General features: G+C 48.0%; 1 protein-coding gene across 1 annotated transcript in view; it reads right to left on the reverse strand.

The window, feature by feature from the left end:
- efna2b (ephrin A2b) overlaps positions 1 to 15,387 on the reverse strand; it is a 206,759-nt gene that overhangs the window by 9,467 nt on the left and 181,905 nt on the right. The window contains exon 3 of the mRNA XM_039655467.2: positions 4,349 to 4,414. Coding sequence (XP_039511401.1) covers positions 4,349 to 4,414 — 66 coding nt within the window. The remainder of the gene's footprint in view (positions 1 to 4,348; positions 4,415 to 15,387) is intronic.

Raw genomic sequence — 15,387 nt, forward strand, 5'->3', positions numbered from 1 at the left:
ATTATCTCCGCCAACCACGGTGCTTTGGGCCATCTGGGTGCTATCAGAATGAGCGACAGAACCTGCTCTCTCACCCTGGCCAATGAGGGAATTATCAAGCACTGGGGAGGAAAAGCATACAGGAGCACTCTGGGCCATGGGTGGGCCAGTGCGTCTACTCCAAGGGGCGCGTCCATGTCCCTTAGCAAGAAGAACATAGGACAATGGCAGTTTTCGCGCGAGGCGAATAGATCTACGCTCGCCCGTCCGAATCTCATCCATAGCATTTCCACATTCTGCGGATGAAGACGCCAATCTCCGTAAATTGGGTTTCCCCTTGACAGCAGATCCGCGCCAATGTTCAGAATGCCTGGGACGTGAGTCGCGCGTAACGACAGGAAAACCCGTCTGCTCCACACCAAAAGCTTGTGAGCTAGAAGGTGAAGCTTCGACGAGCGCGTGCCGCCCTGACGGTTGATATACGCTACAGCCGTGGTATTGTCGCACCGTACCAGCACGTGATGTCCCTGCAGGCGAGGCAGAAAAAGATTCAGAGCTTTCCAAATGGTTAAAAGCTCTAAATAGTTTATATGTGCTGAACGTAGTCTGTTTGGCCACAGACCGTTCACCGTTCTGCCCTCCTGGGTGGCACCCCAGCCTGTTAGGGATGCATCTGTCGTCACCACTTTCCGCATCGTAACCGCCCCGAGAGGGGTTCCCCGTGCGTAAAAGTCTGCGTTCTTCCAATGGCGCAGGGCTGCAGAGCAGAGCACTGTAACCGAGCGGCAAAGATCGGGAATCGGGCTGAAATGCAGCGACAAAACCCATTTCATGAACGCCCTCATCCTCAGGAGTCCTAGTGGCACAACTTGGGTGGATGAAGCCATGAGACCCTGCATCCTGAGACATGTGCGATATTGTACTTTCGCCCCTTCTCTGAACTGTGACAGACAGTTCATTAGAGAGCGGACACGCTCCAGAGAGAGACGCACTCGCATAGCAACCGAGTTCAACTCCAAACCCAGGAAAATGACATTCTGACTGGGCGTGAGATTGCTCTTGCCCACGTTCACTTGGAACCCGAGCGATGTGATGTGCGCGAGCACACGGCTGGTGTCCTGCAACACCTTCTCCTTCGATTCGGCTATGATGAGCCAATCGTCTATGTAAGTCAGGATTCTCAGAGGTGTTAAGCCTGCCTCCGCGCACAGACAGAAAGACCGGGGACTCAAACTGAGTCCAAACGGAAGAACTGTGAATTCGTAACATATGCCTTGGTAGGCGAAACGAAGAAACTTCCTGTGCGGAGGATAAATGCTTATGTGAAAGAAAGCATCTTTCAGATCGACTGATGTGAACCAGTCGTTCTGTTTTATGGCACGGGAGAGTGCGCCCTGTGTCAGTGGCCCTGTGGCCATTCGATGTTGAGACGAGCGGCCGCTCATTCACACACTTCCAGGAGGATGGCTTGAGGAAGAGCCGCGTGGGCGGTAAATTCCAAGAATTCCAAGAATGGCCGCATCCTCCTCTTCGCCCGAACCGGCCGGTTCGTGGGCGAGAGCGAGGTTATCCCCGAAGATGTCCTCCTCGGGGAAGGCGGGATTGGGCTGGTCAGCCCAGACGAGTGACGATGCGTCCCGAGAGGCCCTCGGAGGCGCGTCGTTATCACCGTGTCCCCCGTCCGAGTCTGAGCCCGTAGTGCTGAGCTCGGAGCACTGTGTCACTGCTACCTTGAAACGACGTTTAAGCGGCTTCCTGGGCAGTAACAGGCAGAAACTGCAGTTATTGGGGTTCTCCAGGGCTTCCCGAGCGTGCTTCGGACCCAGACAAACAATGCAAAGTTGGTGGAGATCTTTAGCTGCGATAAGGCCTCCACACGCGGCCGGGCAGGCCCATGAAAAGCAATCCCCAGGAGATGCCGCAGGCTTAGACAGAGACATACCAGCAAAAAAGAGGGAGAAATCCGTGGCGAACAGCCGAGATGTAGAACGGTGAGAAATAACGAGAGCGTGGGCGGCACCGAATGCGCAGCAGCAGTTAAATTAAATCTGTCACGTCCGGTGGAGGCTGATCGGGCCGATATGTCCTCCTGTAGACACGAGGTGAGCAGAGTAAAAAACTTAACCGAGCTGAGATTGCAGAGATCGCGAGAAGCGAATGACAACTGAGGATTAGCCGCGCGCCCAGATGTTATATGCCTGTGGGTGAGGGGTGTGGCCTCACCGGGCATTGGCTGCGCGCTTCTGTCTGTCTAGCCAGACTTGGTGCAATTGGATGCTTCTGCAGAGGTCAGGTACGGATTCCCTTCCCATTGGTGGATCTCGAAACGAGATGATGAAAGAGAACTTCCTTTAACGTTACTTCACAGCACTGCGGAGCGCTGTCAGTTCTTCCTAAAACCCAAACGTAACCGTCAGAATCAGCACGATCGGCGATTGTTGCAAAATGCTGTCTTCTACTGTTGCAAGATAAAAAAATGGCTATTAAAAACACAAAAACCTGCGCAAGAGACGCTGTTCACAAGGCGGTGCGCGCTCCGAAACGGACTGTAACGAGACAAGAAAAGTAGCCTATACTTGGGCTTTGTGCGTCCTTAACTATCAAATATTCATAAAAATGTCAAAATGACCAGCTCTGAGATTCACTTAAGCACAGTTTATTCACTTAAACACAATTATGTCTTAAATGGACGTACATAATAGGGAGAAAATGATGGTGCATCAGTCCCCATTAGATCTGCACTTGGCCTTAAAGGGGCAGCAGTCTAATAGCCTAAACCTGCTGACGATTCAGCCATTAATGCAAATCAAACAACAAAAGGCAGAGAAAATCACTCACAGCTTTTGAATGAGTAACTTTAGATTTAATAAGCATTATTCTATCTATGATAAACTATACAGTCAGTGCTATTTTATATTTGATTACTAGGTTTCTTTTCAGACAGAAACAATTACCTGAAAAGATATGTTAGTAGACCTTTTTGAAATTAAAGCACTTTGTATATTATTTGTATCTTTGATTAATTGTATCCTTGTGTTTGTACTTGGTTTTTTTTTTCTTATGTGTCCTTTTTGTATAAACAAAAAAAGCCTGCTCACTGCTAATAACAAAAAAAATATTTTTCTTCGTTTTGCTTTTTCTATTTTACATTTCAAAATATAAAGTTTAATTATGTTCTTAATTTGTTTTTTAAAAAAAATGAATAAATAAAAATAATAAAAAAAAACACCAAAAAGAACCGATAAGAATACTGTTAAAGTACCGGATGGATAAGCGGTATCGGTAAGAGTAGTAATACTGATAAAACCTTAACGATACCCATCCCTAGTATTAACTATGATTTTTACCTCAAAAAACTCATAATTTACTGCTTAGTTAGTAAGGTGTTTTTGTAGCTTTTATTGGGTAGGTTTAAAGAGATGTAGAATAACGTCTAGCAGAATAAGGCATTAATATGTGCTTTATAAGTACTAATAAACAGCCAATATCCAAGTAATATGCATACTAATAAGCAACAAGTTTATAGTGATAATGACTATGACAGATACTTCGTAAGTAAATATTTTGTCTACTGAGAATTAAGAACTAGCAAATATCAATCTCAACTAAAAAAAAGTTCTAAACAAAACTAAATCTAAAAAATTGTACAGTATGTGTAAATATAGAGCAAATATACAGCATTCAAAATGTCCACCTCTTGCTGCACAATATTTTTAATTTCTGACTATTTTTCAGTGCCACGTCATCCATGACAATGAGCAGGTCTATGTGTGATAAATGCAAATGTTGTACATTAAAGTCAAGATTAATGAGTATATTTTATGGACTATTCTGACATGAGGGAGAACGATTTAAACAGTGTTACCCATATGACATGTCTACCTGGGATGAGGGGTTAAATAAACCAAGACCTCTGTGTTTAACTTCAGGCTATCCTGGTGTTTGTGGCTTGTGTGTGGGAACCCCTATAGGTCTCTTAACGTCTGAACCTGCCTGCCTTGATTAGTTGAAGGTCAACATTTTTTGATTGTTATCTGTCCTGTGTGAGATGAATAGCTTCCTACAGCAAGTGTCCCCGAGGGGCAACACTATCGCTCCACCGTTTATGGTACACGAATGATCAGCCCCATAAAAAAAGCTGTCTTAGACATCAGTGGAGGTCCATAATGAAGAGAACAAAGTTCCTACAAATAAATTAAGCTAAGCATTTCACCCATCACTGGAGTTAATATATGTGTTCACAGAACTCCCAGGGTTGAGCTGCTTAAATCAAACTGGACACGAGGATTGGGATGTGAGATTCCTGGTTCCTATTTGCAAGTATAACCATAAATAACACAATGGGAGACAGATTCTGGAACGCACTCACTTGTAGGCTTGACGTACACCTTCAGTTTCAAACACGGCTTCCCACCAAGGTTGGGGTGTGGTGAAGCTGTGAAGAGACAGAGAAAATGAAAATTACAGTTAATGTTCCTCACATAAATCTATGTGACTTGACATGATTTAGTTAGAAATGGCTTAAAAGTACATCTATGATGTAATTTTACTGTTTACCTAAATCACAAAGCAACTAACCCAAATCACCAAGTTCAACCAATAAAGGACAACATTGATCAATGTGGAAGTGATTCATTTTTAACGCAGATATTTCCTTGTGGTTTGGCCTCTCATTTACACGAAAACCCAGTTTTTATCACAGAAAACGGTTATTTCTAAAAACTCTCTCTCTTCTCTCTTGTCGATTCTGAGGATTCTGTCTGGCTTGCATAGCTTTATCCTTCTCCCTACACTGCCGCCTATAGGTTTGGAATAGTTATGATGGCGCTTAACGGCGTATTTATGTGAGTGTGTGCACGATGTTATTATTGAAAACAGAGGTGGGGGAAGTATTTATTTCTCCAAATACCCAGATTTTTGTAAACGTGGCCTTAAAGGTACAATATGCAAGATTTTTGCAGTAAATATCCAAAAACCACTAGGCCAGGCCAATGTTATATATTTTTGTTTAGTTGATTACTTACAATATCCCAAATGTTTCCAACTATTTGTAAATCGTGAGAAAATTGCGATTTTTAACCGAGGAAACGGGAGTGTGAGCAGGGGTGAGGAGTCGCCAGTCAATGACGTCATATCCGTGTTACCCCCGGTTTCTGCCAGGTTTGACCTTGTACTGCAATAGTAACCATGGCGACAGACATGGACAACTGAGTCGGTTATGCCCGTTATGCGTGCTTAACAGCGTAAGCGTGCCTAGCAGGGTTTTGTTCAAACATTATGGACCATGGAAAGCAGACTTTGAGACGATAAGAGGACTAAAACGAAGATCAACATCTTTCGAGATGCTGAGAGCTCCATGTCCGCGACTAACTTCGACTTGACAGAGAGTGTTGCATGTTACTTGAGCAAACAGGTGAGCAAATCCAACCCGATCTCACGACCAAGTCGTACGAATTCGACGAATGATTAAAAAGTGGCTAATTCGTAACAATTCATACGACCTCACTCGTACGAATTAATACGATTTTGCTAAATCATACATATTTTACAAATTGGCCAATTCGTATGAATTCGTACGAATGACCTACCCCTTACCCCGCCCCTAAACCTAACCATCACGTGGGTTTAGACAAATCGTACGAATTAGTACGAGTGAGGTCGTACGAATTAGTACGAATTAGCCACTTTTTAATCATGCGTCGAATTCGTACGAATTGGTCGTGAGATAGTGTTGGCAAATCATATAAAACGAATCAATGTTATATAGTTCAACATGATGAAAAGTTAGAATGTGGAAAGATATAGAAAAATATACCTTGTATAACTCAAAATTATGTTTTTTATTACAAAATTTCTTATATTTTTTTCTTTAAAAAATCTAACTTTGAGTTATGTCAGGACAATCATCCACAACCTCAAATGAGAGGACTTTATAAAATAGCTGATCAGAAAACATGGAAGCTTGAAGAAAATATGGTTGAAAATTGCTAAAACAACATTTGAAATGCATACAAATGCAAATCTGTTAACAAGTTATAAATAATAAATAAATGCTTGCTGGCTCTGGGAGCATATACATTTAAATAGATATAAAATGTAATATTTTTGTAGATATTATTCTTGACAAAGCTCTGATTACTAAGAGCTGCACAGAAGAGGCAACACGGTTATTAGATTTGTGATCCCTGGGCTACTTTCAAATGTAGTGTTTAGACTTAGTCATGTTTAAAACATTTAAATAGACATTAAATAGTAGAAAATATGCATGATATAGTATTTAACTTTATATTCGTCTTGAAAAAGCTCTGATTTATGAGAGATGCCTTTCTGAGAGACCTTTCTGTTCTCATTTCATTCATAGAGTTTACACTCATTCACTTCAAACACTTATTGGATAATGATTTTAGAGGTTTATATAATATCATGCTATCTGCTATCTCAACTGTTATCCAGCAAACATTAAAAGTGACTGTGTCTGCCAAATATTTTTTCCTACTATTCAGTAGAATTCATCATTAGCTTTGAAGTCTTTATCCGTTCCTTTCCAAATAAGGTATTTGGTTTCAGGCACATCCCAAATATATTGGTTAGGCTGGTTGACCCTTAGACCACACTAGAAGAATATTTAACTTCTAAATCTTTACTGTTGTGCTCTGTAGCATTTCAAGGTAGAAAAAGTCAAGACAAAGACCATGTGGTCCTCTGACAGTAAACACATGTGAGATTCTGTGTCATCGGTAAGGCCATGTCTACTGACACCATGGAAACCAGGAGCTCTTGTACTCTATGAACCAGACAAAACATTTGCCTGGAGAGCAATGAACAAATTTCCATTACTCTGCCATGTGAGTCTCTCCCTCTCTTACCCTCACCCATCTACACATCTACACTAAGAAAAAGCACTTAAGAGTCTGTTCTCCATTTAAAAGTCTAACTTCATTCTGGCACTTGTTTCCCCTCATCTCCTTCAAAAGCATACAAATGGATTTTTGGCTAATTTTTTTTTTAAGATTGCAAATGGAAAACAAATCATGATTTTGCCATGACACAGTTTTCAGCTTGCTCTTCAGATACATAAAAATTCCTTCAGCAATTACCACAAATCACTCAGCGGCTCAGCTAATGGAGAGCTGATGTGTTCTGCAAAAAAAGCTTCTTTTGAGTGAATTCTGCTCTAACAGGTGTTCTTAAGTGTGTACATAAAATTGGCACATGGTATTCTCATACAGTCGAAAGATACTATATCAAAGTCTGAGGTTACATTTTACTTTAGTGAACAACATACTGTAAATCAATCTTATTCAGACAATTATTTTATATAGAATTGTTAATTCACTTTGAAGACTAAAAAAAATTTCACAACAATGCATTGTACAACCATGTTTCCCTTTCGTAGTCACTTCGAGTTACGTCAGAAGTGACGGAGATTGGGGGGTTTCGCATAGAAAGCCAATCCTCTTCGAGTATTTAAACACGAGCCAATGGCATGCAATGCCTTGGGGCTGCGGAAATTTGCATAGCGTACTCCGCCCTACTCCGTGAGTATAAAAGGAGGAAGTGAACGCAACCGCAGTATGTTTTCGCTTCGGAGCCAAGAGAACCTCTTCACTCCTGAAAGCACTGTTCAAGACTCTTCGAGACGAGCGTCCTCTTCAGTGTTGGTGTGACGGCGGTACCCAGCGAGATTCTGCATCGCCTGCGATCTGAGCAGTGGTCTGCCAGACTTTGCGCTTCTCCCTGGTCGCTTCAGCGCTGAAAGAGTGAATTTCCTCCTCTCATTGAAAGAGCTGCACGCGCACGTCTTTTTAAAGACGGTTCGCCCGTGCTCTTCTGGGTGTGATTGATTTCTGTCGTCATCTGATGGTCACGATCGCTGCTTTGTATGCCTGGGCATTTCAGCATGCAGCAGCAGCGTTCGTGGATGACTCATGTTCCTTCTGTGGGAACATGACCATCTCTACACTGAGGTCGAGACTCAATGATCTCACTTGAGTGAGAGTCCCGGTCCCCCCCGCTCGATCGGTTTCCTCCATAGGGGGCCCGTCGACCCGGGGACCTGGTGATTTTACGGTGATGGTGTGGGATAAAGCCCCGACGATTCCTCGGGCCACACCTCCCGCCTCAGTGCGAGAGCCAGCGAGCGTTAGTTCGATTCAGTCGGTTGCTTCTTCGGTGGCACCGGCTGCTTCGGGCAGCGCTCCAGATGATGATGCGATGTTGATCACAGCATCACTAGGCGGGCTTGACTCCTCGGGAAGTGAGGATGCGGCCGCGTTGCCTCCCTCGGGAGCGTCAGCGCCGCCGTGTCTGATCCCGCGATGATGGCCGTGCTATCTCGGGCGTCCGTGAGCATCGGGTGGGGGTGGAACTCCGCCCCATCCCGATCTCTCGCGGCTGAATAATTGGTTTTTGGGTAACGCTGCCGCCTTACGGCCACGGCCAACCCCAATTTCCTTTTTTCCCCGAGTTGCATGCGGAACTGACACGCACTAAAAAAAAAAAAAAAAAAAAAAAGCGTGCTTAGTTCCCCGCCCTTCCTCCCCTCGGCGATGCGGCTGTCTGTGGGTACGCTGGGGCTCCCCCGGTCAACCGGCGGTTGCTCTCAGATGCCCCTCCAAAGCCTATGGGTTCTCGTCGTCTATGGCGGCGCGATTCTGTAGAGCGGCGGGACAGGCAGCCTCCGCCCTGCATATGATGAGCACCTACAAAGCTAGCTGCTCAGGAATGTGCACGAGGAGGTGACGGACCAAGCGAGCTGCGAGCCTGCCGCCTACCTTGTCCTTAAACGGGTCACGGAGGCGGTCGCTCGCTCCCTTGGTCAGGTGATGCCCACCGCTGTGGTCCAGGAGCATCATAATGTTCGGCGGTGCGGTCCAGGACTTTGCCCAGCACTTCTCGACCGCCTAGGAGCAGACGAAGGCGGTTTCTCTGCCCCGACGGCCAGCTGCTGCCTCCAACCAGCCGTCGGCTCGGACGCCTCCGCCAGCTCGCCGCCGAGGACGCCCCCCTGCGGCTCCCTTCCCTCCCACGCGGCCCCAGCAGCAGCCTTCAGCCGGTTCGCGTCGCGGAGGAGGCCACAGGTAAGCGTCCCAAGAAAAGAGCCCCCCCTCAGGCCGCGTGCCCCGCTAGACGCCAGGCGAAGCGATGTTCCTGAGGCGGGCCGCTCAGTGATAGTGTCATGGTTTTTCTCAGGAGGCGGTGGCAGGGCCCCTCCTTCCCCGGTGGAGGGCCGGTGGAGAATCTTTTGTTCTAGCTAGCTCCCTGAGCTGGTTGAGGAAAAGCTGACACTGTCATTGAGCACACAGACTGGAAGGAGCGTGCACGACGTCCAGTGCGTCGCCCCGTTCATTCCTCTCTGTCTCGGAGGGCGCGGAAGGGTGCGTGTGTCGTCCCCGGGCTACGCCAATCCCTTCCCCCTCTGTCGCCAGACCCCCGGCAGAACAGACCCCCGTGGAACGCTCTGCCTTCCCTGGTCTCTTCTGTCGGGGAGCGGGTTTCGACGGTGCATCCGGACGGGGTAACTCCTGCACGCATGCCGGTCGACCCGCCTCGCTGCCCCTCCGGGGGGACGTCTGTGGTTCGCATGACCCCGTTGGCTCACTTCCTGGAAGCCTGGCTAGCGCTTCCCGGGGTTCCCGCTGGGTCATCAGAACGATCAGATTCGGCTACGCGATTCAGTTCGCACGGTCTCTTCCCCGCTTCAGGGGAGTTCGCTCCACGATGGTTGGTGGCAATGCCCCAGTCTTGAGAGCGGAGATTGCGACCCTGCTGGCGAAGGGTGCAATCGAGACGGTCCCTCCAGCCGAGGTGAGGTCCGGGCTTACAGCCCCTACTTCATTGTCCCCTAGAAAGACCGGTGGGTTACGACCGATCCTGGACCTGCGCATTTTGAACCGTTCTCTCCATCGACTACCGTTCAAAATGCTCACGGCCAAACGCATTTTCGAATGTGTTCGGTATCAGGATTGGTTTGCAGCGATCGACCTGAAGGACGCGTACTTCCATGTCTCCTTTCTCCCTCGACACAGACCGTTTCTTCGGTTTGCCTTCGAGGGCCAGGCATACCAGTACGCCGTTCTCCCATTCGGGTTAGCTCTGTCCCCTCGCGTCTTCACGAAGATCGTCGAGGCAGCCCTTGTTCCCCTTCGCGAACACGGGGTTCGCATCCTGAACTATCTCGACGACTGGCTGATACTAGCACACTCTCGAGCTCAGGTTTGCGAACACAGAGACCTGGTGATACGGCACCTAGCCCGTCTGGGCCTTCGGGTCAACCGGGAAAAGAGCAAACTTTGCCCCGTGCAGAGGATCTCTTTTCTCGGCATGGAGATAGACTCGGTCGTCATGTCCGCGCAGCTCACGAACGAGCGCGCGCACTCACTGCTGGCTTGTCTTCGACAGTTCGAGGGCAAGAGTGCGGTTCCACTGAAACTATTTCAGAGGCTCCTGGGGCATATGGCATCCGCGGTACGCCGCTCGGTTTGCTTCATATGAGACCGCTTCAGCTGTGGCTTCGCGATCGAGTCCCGAGGTGGGCATGGCATCGCGGCTCGCTCCGAGTTCCAGTGACTCCGACGTGCCGCCGAACCTTCTTCCCGTGGTCGAACCTCAGCTTTTTACGGACAAGGTCCCTATTCAGCGAGTTTCCAGGCATCTCGTTGTCTCCACGGATGCGTCTACCACGGGTTGGGGTGCCATGTGCAATGGGCATGCAGCCGCCGGTTCCTGGACAGGAGCCCAGCGCCTCATGCACATCAATTGCCTCGAGCTGTTGGCAGTACGGCTCGCCCGGCACCGCTTCCGAGCGTGCTCTAGGGCCAGCATGTGCTTGTCCGCTCAGACAACACTACGGCAGTAGCGTACATCAACCACCAGGGGGGGTCTACGCTCGCGCCGGTTGTCGCAGCTCGCCCGCCACCTCTTGATATGGAGTCAGAAGCACCTGAGGTCCCTTCGTGCAGTTACATTCCTGGAGACCGGAACCGGGCAGCCGACGAGCTGTCCCGGGCCCGTCCCATCTCCGGCGAATGGCGACTCCATCCCCAGTCGGTCCAGCTGATTTGGGACCAGTTCGGGGAGGCACAGATAGACCTGTTCGCCTCTCGGGACTCGTCCCACTGCGCCCAGTTTATTCTCTGACCCGCGGCTCTCTCGGCTCGGATGCGCTGGCGCACAGCTGGCCACGGGGCCCACGCAAGTGTGCGTTCCCCCAGTGAGCCTCCTTGCACGGGTGTTGTGCAAGATCAAGGAGGACGAGGAGCAGGTCTTGCTGGTAGCCCCCTACTGGCCCACCAAGACGTGGTTCTCCGAACTCTTGCTCCTCGCGACAGCACCTCCTTGGCCTATTCCTCTGAGACCGGACCTACTCTCTCAGAGACGGGGCACTCTGTGGCACCCTCGTCCCGATCTTGGAGGCTGCACGTGTGGCTCCAGGACGGGACGAGGCAGGTTTGAGTTCTCTGCCACCTGCGGTGGCGGCAACCATCACTTCCGCAAGAGCGTCGTCCACGTGACACCTTTATGCGTTGAAGTGAAACCTCTTCGTCAATTGGTGTTCTTCTCGCTGAGAAGACCCCCGGAGATGTTCGATCGGAGTCATGCTTCCTTCCTGCAAGAGGGGTTGGAGCGCAGGCTGTCGCCCTCCACCCTTTGGATTTATGTCGCGGCCATTGCCGCGTCTCATGATGCAGTGAAAGGTAAGTCTATGGGAAGCATGACCTGGTCATCAGGTTCCTGAGGGGAGTGAGGGGGCTAAATCCGCCTCCCTCCCCTCCTGCCCTCTGGGGACCTCTCAGTAGACCTGGGTGCTCTGCAGAGGCCTCCCCTGGAGCCTTTGCAGTCGGTAGAGTTTTTGCCCTGTCCTATGTGACAGCACTCCTGATTGCATTGGTATCCATCAGGAGAGTAAGGGACCTGCACGCACTCTCTGTTGACGAAGTGTGCCTGGAGTTCGGGCCGGCTTACTCTCACGTATTCCTGAGACCCCGGCCTGGATATATGCCCAAGGTTCCTACCACTCCCCTCCGGGACCTGGTGGTGAACCTGCAAGCGCTGCCCCTGGAGGAGGCAGACCCAGCCTTGGCACTGCTCTGTCCGGTACATGCTCTCCGCACCTATGTCGACAGAACGCAGTGTTTCAGGACCTCAGACCAGCTCTTTGTCTGTCATGGGGGGAGCCAGAAGGGAAGGGCTCTCTCAAAGCAACGGCTGTCCCACTGGATAGTGGATGCCATTGCTTTGTCTTACCAGCAGCAAGGCCTTCCGTGCCCCCTTGGTGTGACGGCCCATTCCACTCGGAGTGTAGCCCCCTCTTGGGCTTTAGCGCACGGCGCCTCGCTAACAGACATCTGCAGAGCTGCAGGCTGGGCGACACCCAACACCTTCGCCAGATTCTATAATCTGCGAATTGAGCCGGTATCCTCTCACGTACTCGTTTCGGCCAGTTCTGGATCCGCTCAGGTGTCTTCGCTTGCTCGCCACTCCACTCCCCGGACTGGATAAGTGCGATATTTCCTCAGTTCTTCCATTGAAGTCTTGAGTCCTCCAGCACCGACGATGCGGGCACCACTGCTGTTGCTCTGGATGCTGGCTAGGTGCCTCCATGCGCACGGTTCCCCTTGGTAACCGTCTCATGTGTATTATCCACTGTAAGCCTCTCTGAGCATGTGTCTTCCCTTGGCAAGCCATCTGCCACCCCTGGAGTTGAAATTAGTAGCCACCTGCGGTTGGTACTCCAGTGTTCCATATGTGTTCCTATGTGGCCATATGTGTTCGTAAGTCCTCCCTTCGGTAGGCAGCTAGTAGCATGTCCCTTCCGGGATATGTTTCCCAGTGTACCTTGGTAATCCTGTGTCAAAGTCGGATCCCCAAAAAAAAAAAAAAAAAAAAAAGAGGTAAGGCTCGGGGGTCCAGACTTTCGCAGGGCACTGGAAGACAGCTTGAAGATGGCGTGATGGCACTGACCCCCAATCTCCGTCACTTCTGACGTAACTCGAAGTGACTACGAAAGGGAACGTCTCGGTTACGTATGTAACCCTCGTTCCCTGAGTAGGGAACGGAGACGTTACGTCTCCCTGCCACTTCTGCTGTATCGCTGGGTAGACGCCGAGTTCAGTCTTGGCTCCTCAGCGAAGACATACTGCGGTTGCGTTCACTTCCTCCTTTTATACTCACGGAGTAGGGCGGAGTACGCTATGCAAATTTCCGCAGCCCCAAGGCATTGCATGCCATTGGCTCGTGTTTAAATACTCGAAGAGGATTGGCTTTCTATGCGAAACCCCCCAATCTCCGTCACTTCTGACGTAACGTCTCCGTTCCCTACTCAGGGAACGAGGGTTACATACGTAACCGAGACGTTTTCCATACAATTTTAGTACTAAAGTATTCTTTGAAATATTTTGAGGTACCATGTTGGTACCTCAAAATATTTCAAAGAATACTTTAGTACTAAAATTGTATGGAAAAACATGGTTGTACAATGCATTGTTGTGAAATTTTTTTTAGAAATCAATTTTAGTACTAAAGTATTCTTTGAAATATTTTGAGGTGCCATGTAAATACAATGGCAAATGAATATGGTAATACAATATCATTCGGTTTTAAGAGAAAGACAAAAATCTAAATCTAAAATGTTGAAAAATATATAAAATTGTGTTTTTGTAAAAAAAAAAAAAAACATCTCAAAGCTGAAGTGTGTTTTCTGTACAACTATCATCATAGTCTGAAATTGAACTATTAATTAAAAAAAAAAAAATCTCAAACTCTCCTACCCTTTCTTTTATTGGTCAGGAAAAGAACTAAGTCCTGCTCCAAACTTACACCATTGCTTGAGTCACTTTTAATGTGTTGGGCTGGTCAGAATTCAACTAGTTAAATTGGACCCTAAACTAAAGTGTTACCAAGAAAGGATTTTAATATTTAAAAAAAAATCACAAATCACCATTAAAATGTCAAATGTTTGGTAAAAGGACATTTTCCGACTAAATAAACAAAGAACAACAAAAAAATTAAATAAAAATTGTGCTATGATTCTGGACTTACAAAGAAAAGTTTTTTTGTATAAACAGGGGGCTATCAGAGATCTGGCGTATTGTGTGTGTGTGTGTGTTTGTGTGGGAGTGTGAGTGTGTGGGAGTGGGTGTGAGCTGGGAGTCTCTGAAATCCCCATTTGCTGTATTCAAGCACACAGGCCTGTGAAAATGTCACAGTTGCCATTCACTCAGTCACCCTCTCTGGTGGGTCAAGACGGGGTTGACCCAAAGGTGATGGACATCCTCTATTGTTGTGGGATACGAAACTAAGCCTTAGTTAAGCCCCCCTCCCTCCCCACCCCACTCCCCTTTGCCTCATAACCCCAGGGGCCATGACAGCAACAATATTGATAGTAGCCAAACACTTCTCTGGAGGAGGAGTTGGCCTCGTCTGATGAATAGCCATACTAAGTACTTCTCAGCCCAGGCCGCTGTCTTGAACAAAAGGTGCATAATAGCGGGTCTTGGACCAAGCGACAGGGCGGACTGCATTAAAAATAGCCCAGGACAGGCATAAGAATCACCCAGCCTCGAGTGCAAACTTTGAACCCTAGGTTCTTTCTTTCGTTTCTTTTTTCTTTGATTGACCCTCTTCTATGTCTCCATTTTACCCTTGCAACTTGGGTGAAAATGTCCCATGGTTGGAAGGAAGGTCTAGGACGCCCTATAGGTTTAGTGACAAGTCTGTGACGCCCACCATATCGAATTCCTGAACAGCCATGATATTTAAAGCGATTCTCATTTGAGACACTCTGTGCCTGCTTTTGGTCAGACTAGCATCCGTAAAAACTATATCTTCACATTTACGAATCACGCTAACTTTGAAAGAATAATTCATACAAAAACGTTGAGTGCATCGAGACTCGGAGTCTGTGGGAATGCTCTGTTGCATTGTAAAGTACATGTGAAATCAGTCCAATGGTGTGACGGAACGTCATAGGTGGGTGACGTCATCAACCAGGAAACTATAACGCATGCCTGGAAAACTAAACAGCACTAGCTTCTGATAGACTGAAGCAAGTCGATAACTGGCATGCAGGACTTACAGTAGTAAACTGAATCTAGTGTTGTCAAAATATTCGGTACTTCGGTACCAAGTCGGTAGTAAAAAATTTTTAAACGTCACGGTACCAAGTACCGGTGGTACCAAGTACCCGGTCAAACCTGGTTCTGGATGCGCATGCATGCACGAAGGGCGTGAAGTTGCGACCTCTTCATGAAAGTGCTGAGACATGGCGACCGGCGGCGTTTCAGATGTGGTGTCTGTGTGTATTAAACTGCAAAGAGACTATTTAAATAATGAACCCTGCATGTTCTGCTTGTCTCTGTGTGAATGAACGGTGCAGACGAGCGGTTTCATTTATCGTTACCTCACACA

This window comes from Pimephales promelas, chromosome 21 (genome assembly GCF_988280905.1).
Source record: "Pimephales promelas chromosome 21, fPimPro1.hap1.1, whole genome shotgun sequence".
NCBI classification, from domain to species: Eukaryota; Metazoa; Chordata; class Actinopteri; order Cypriniformes; family Leuciscidae; genus Pimephales; species Pimephales promelas.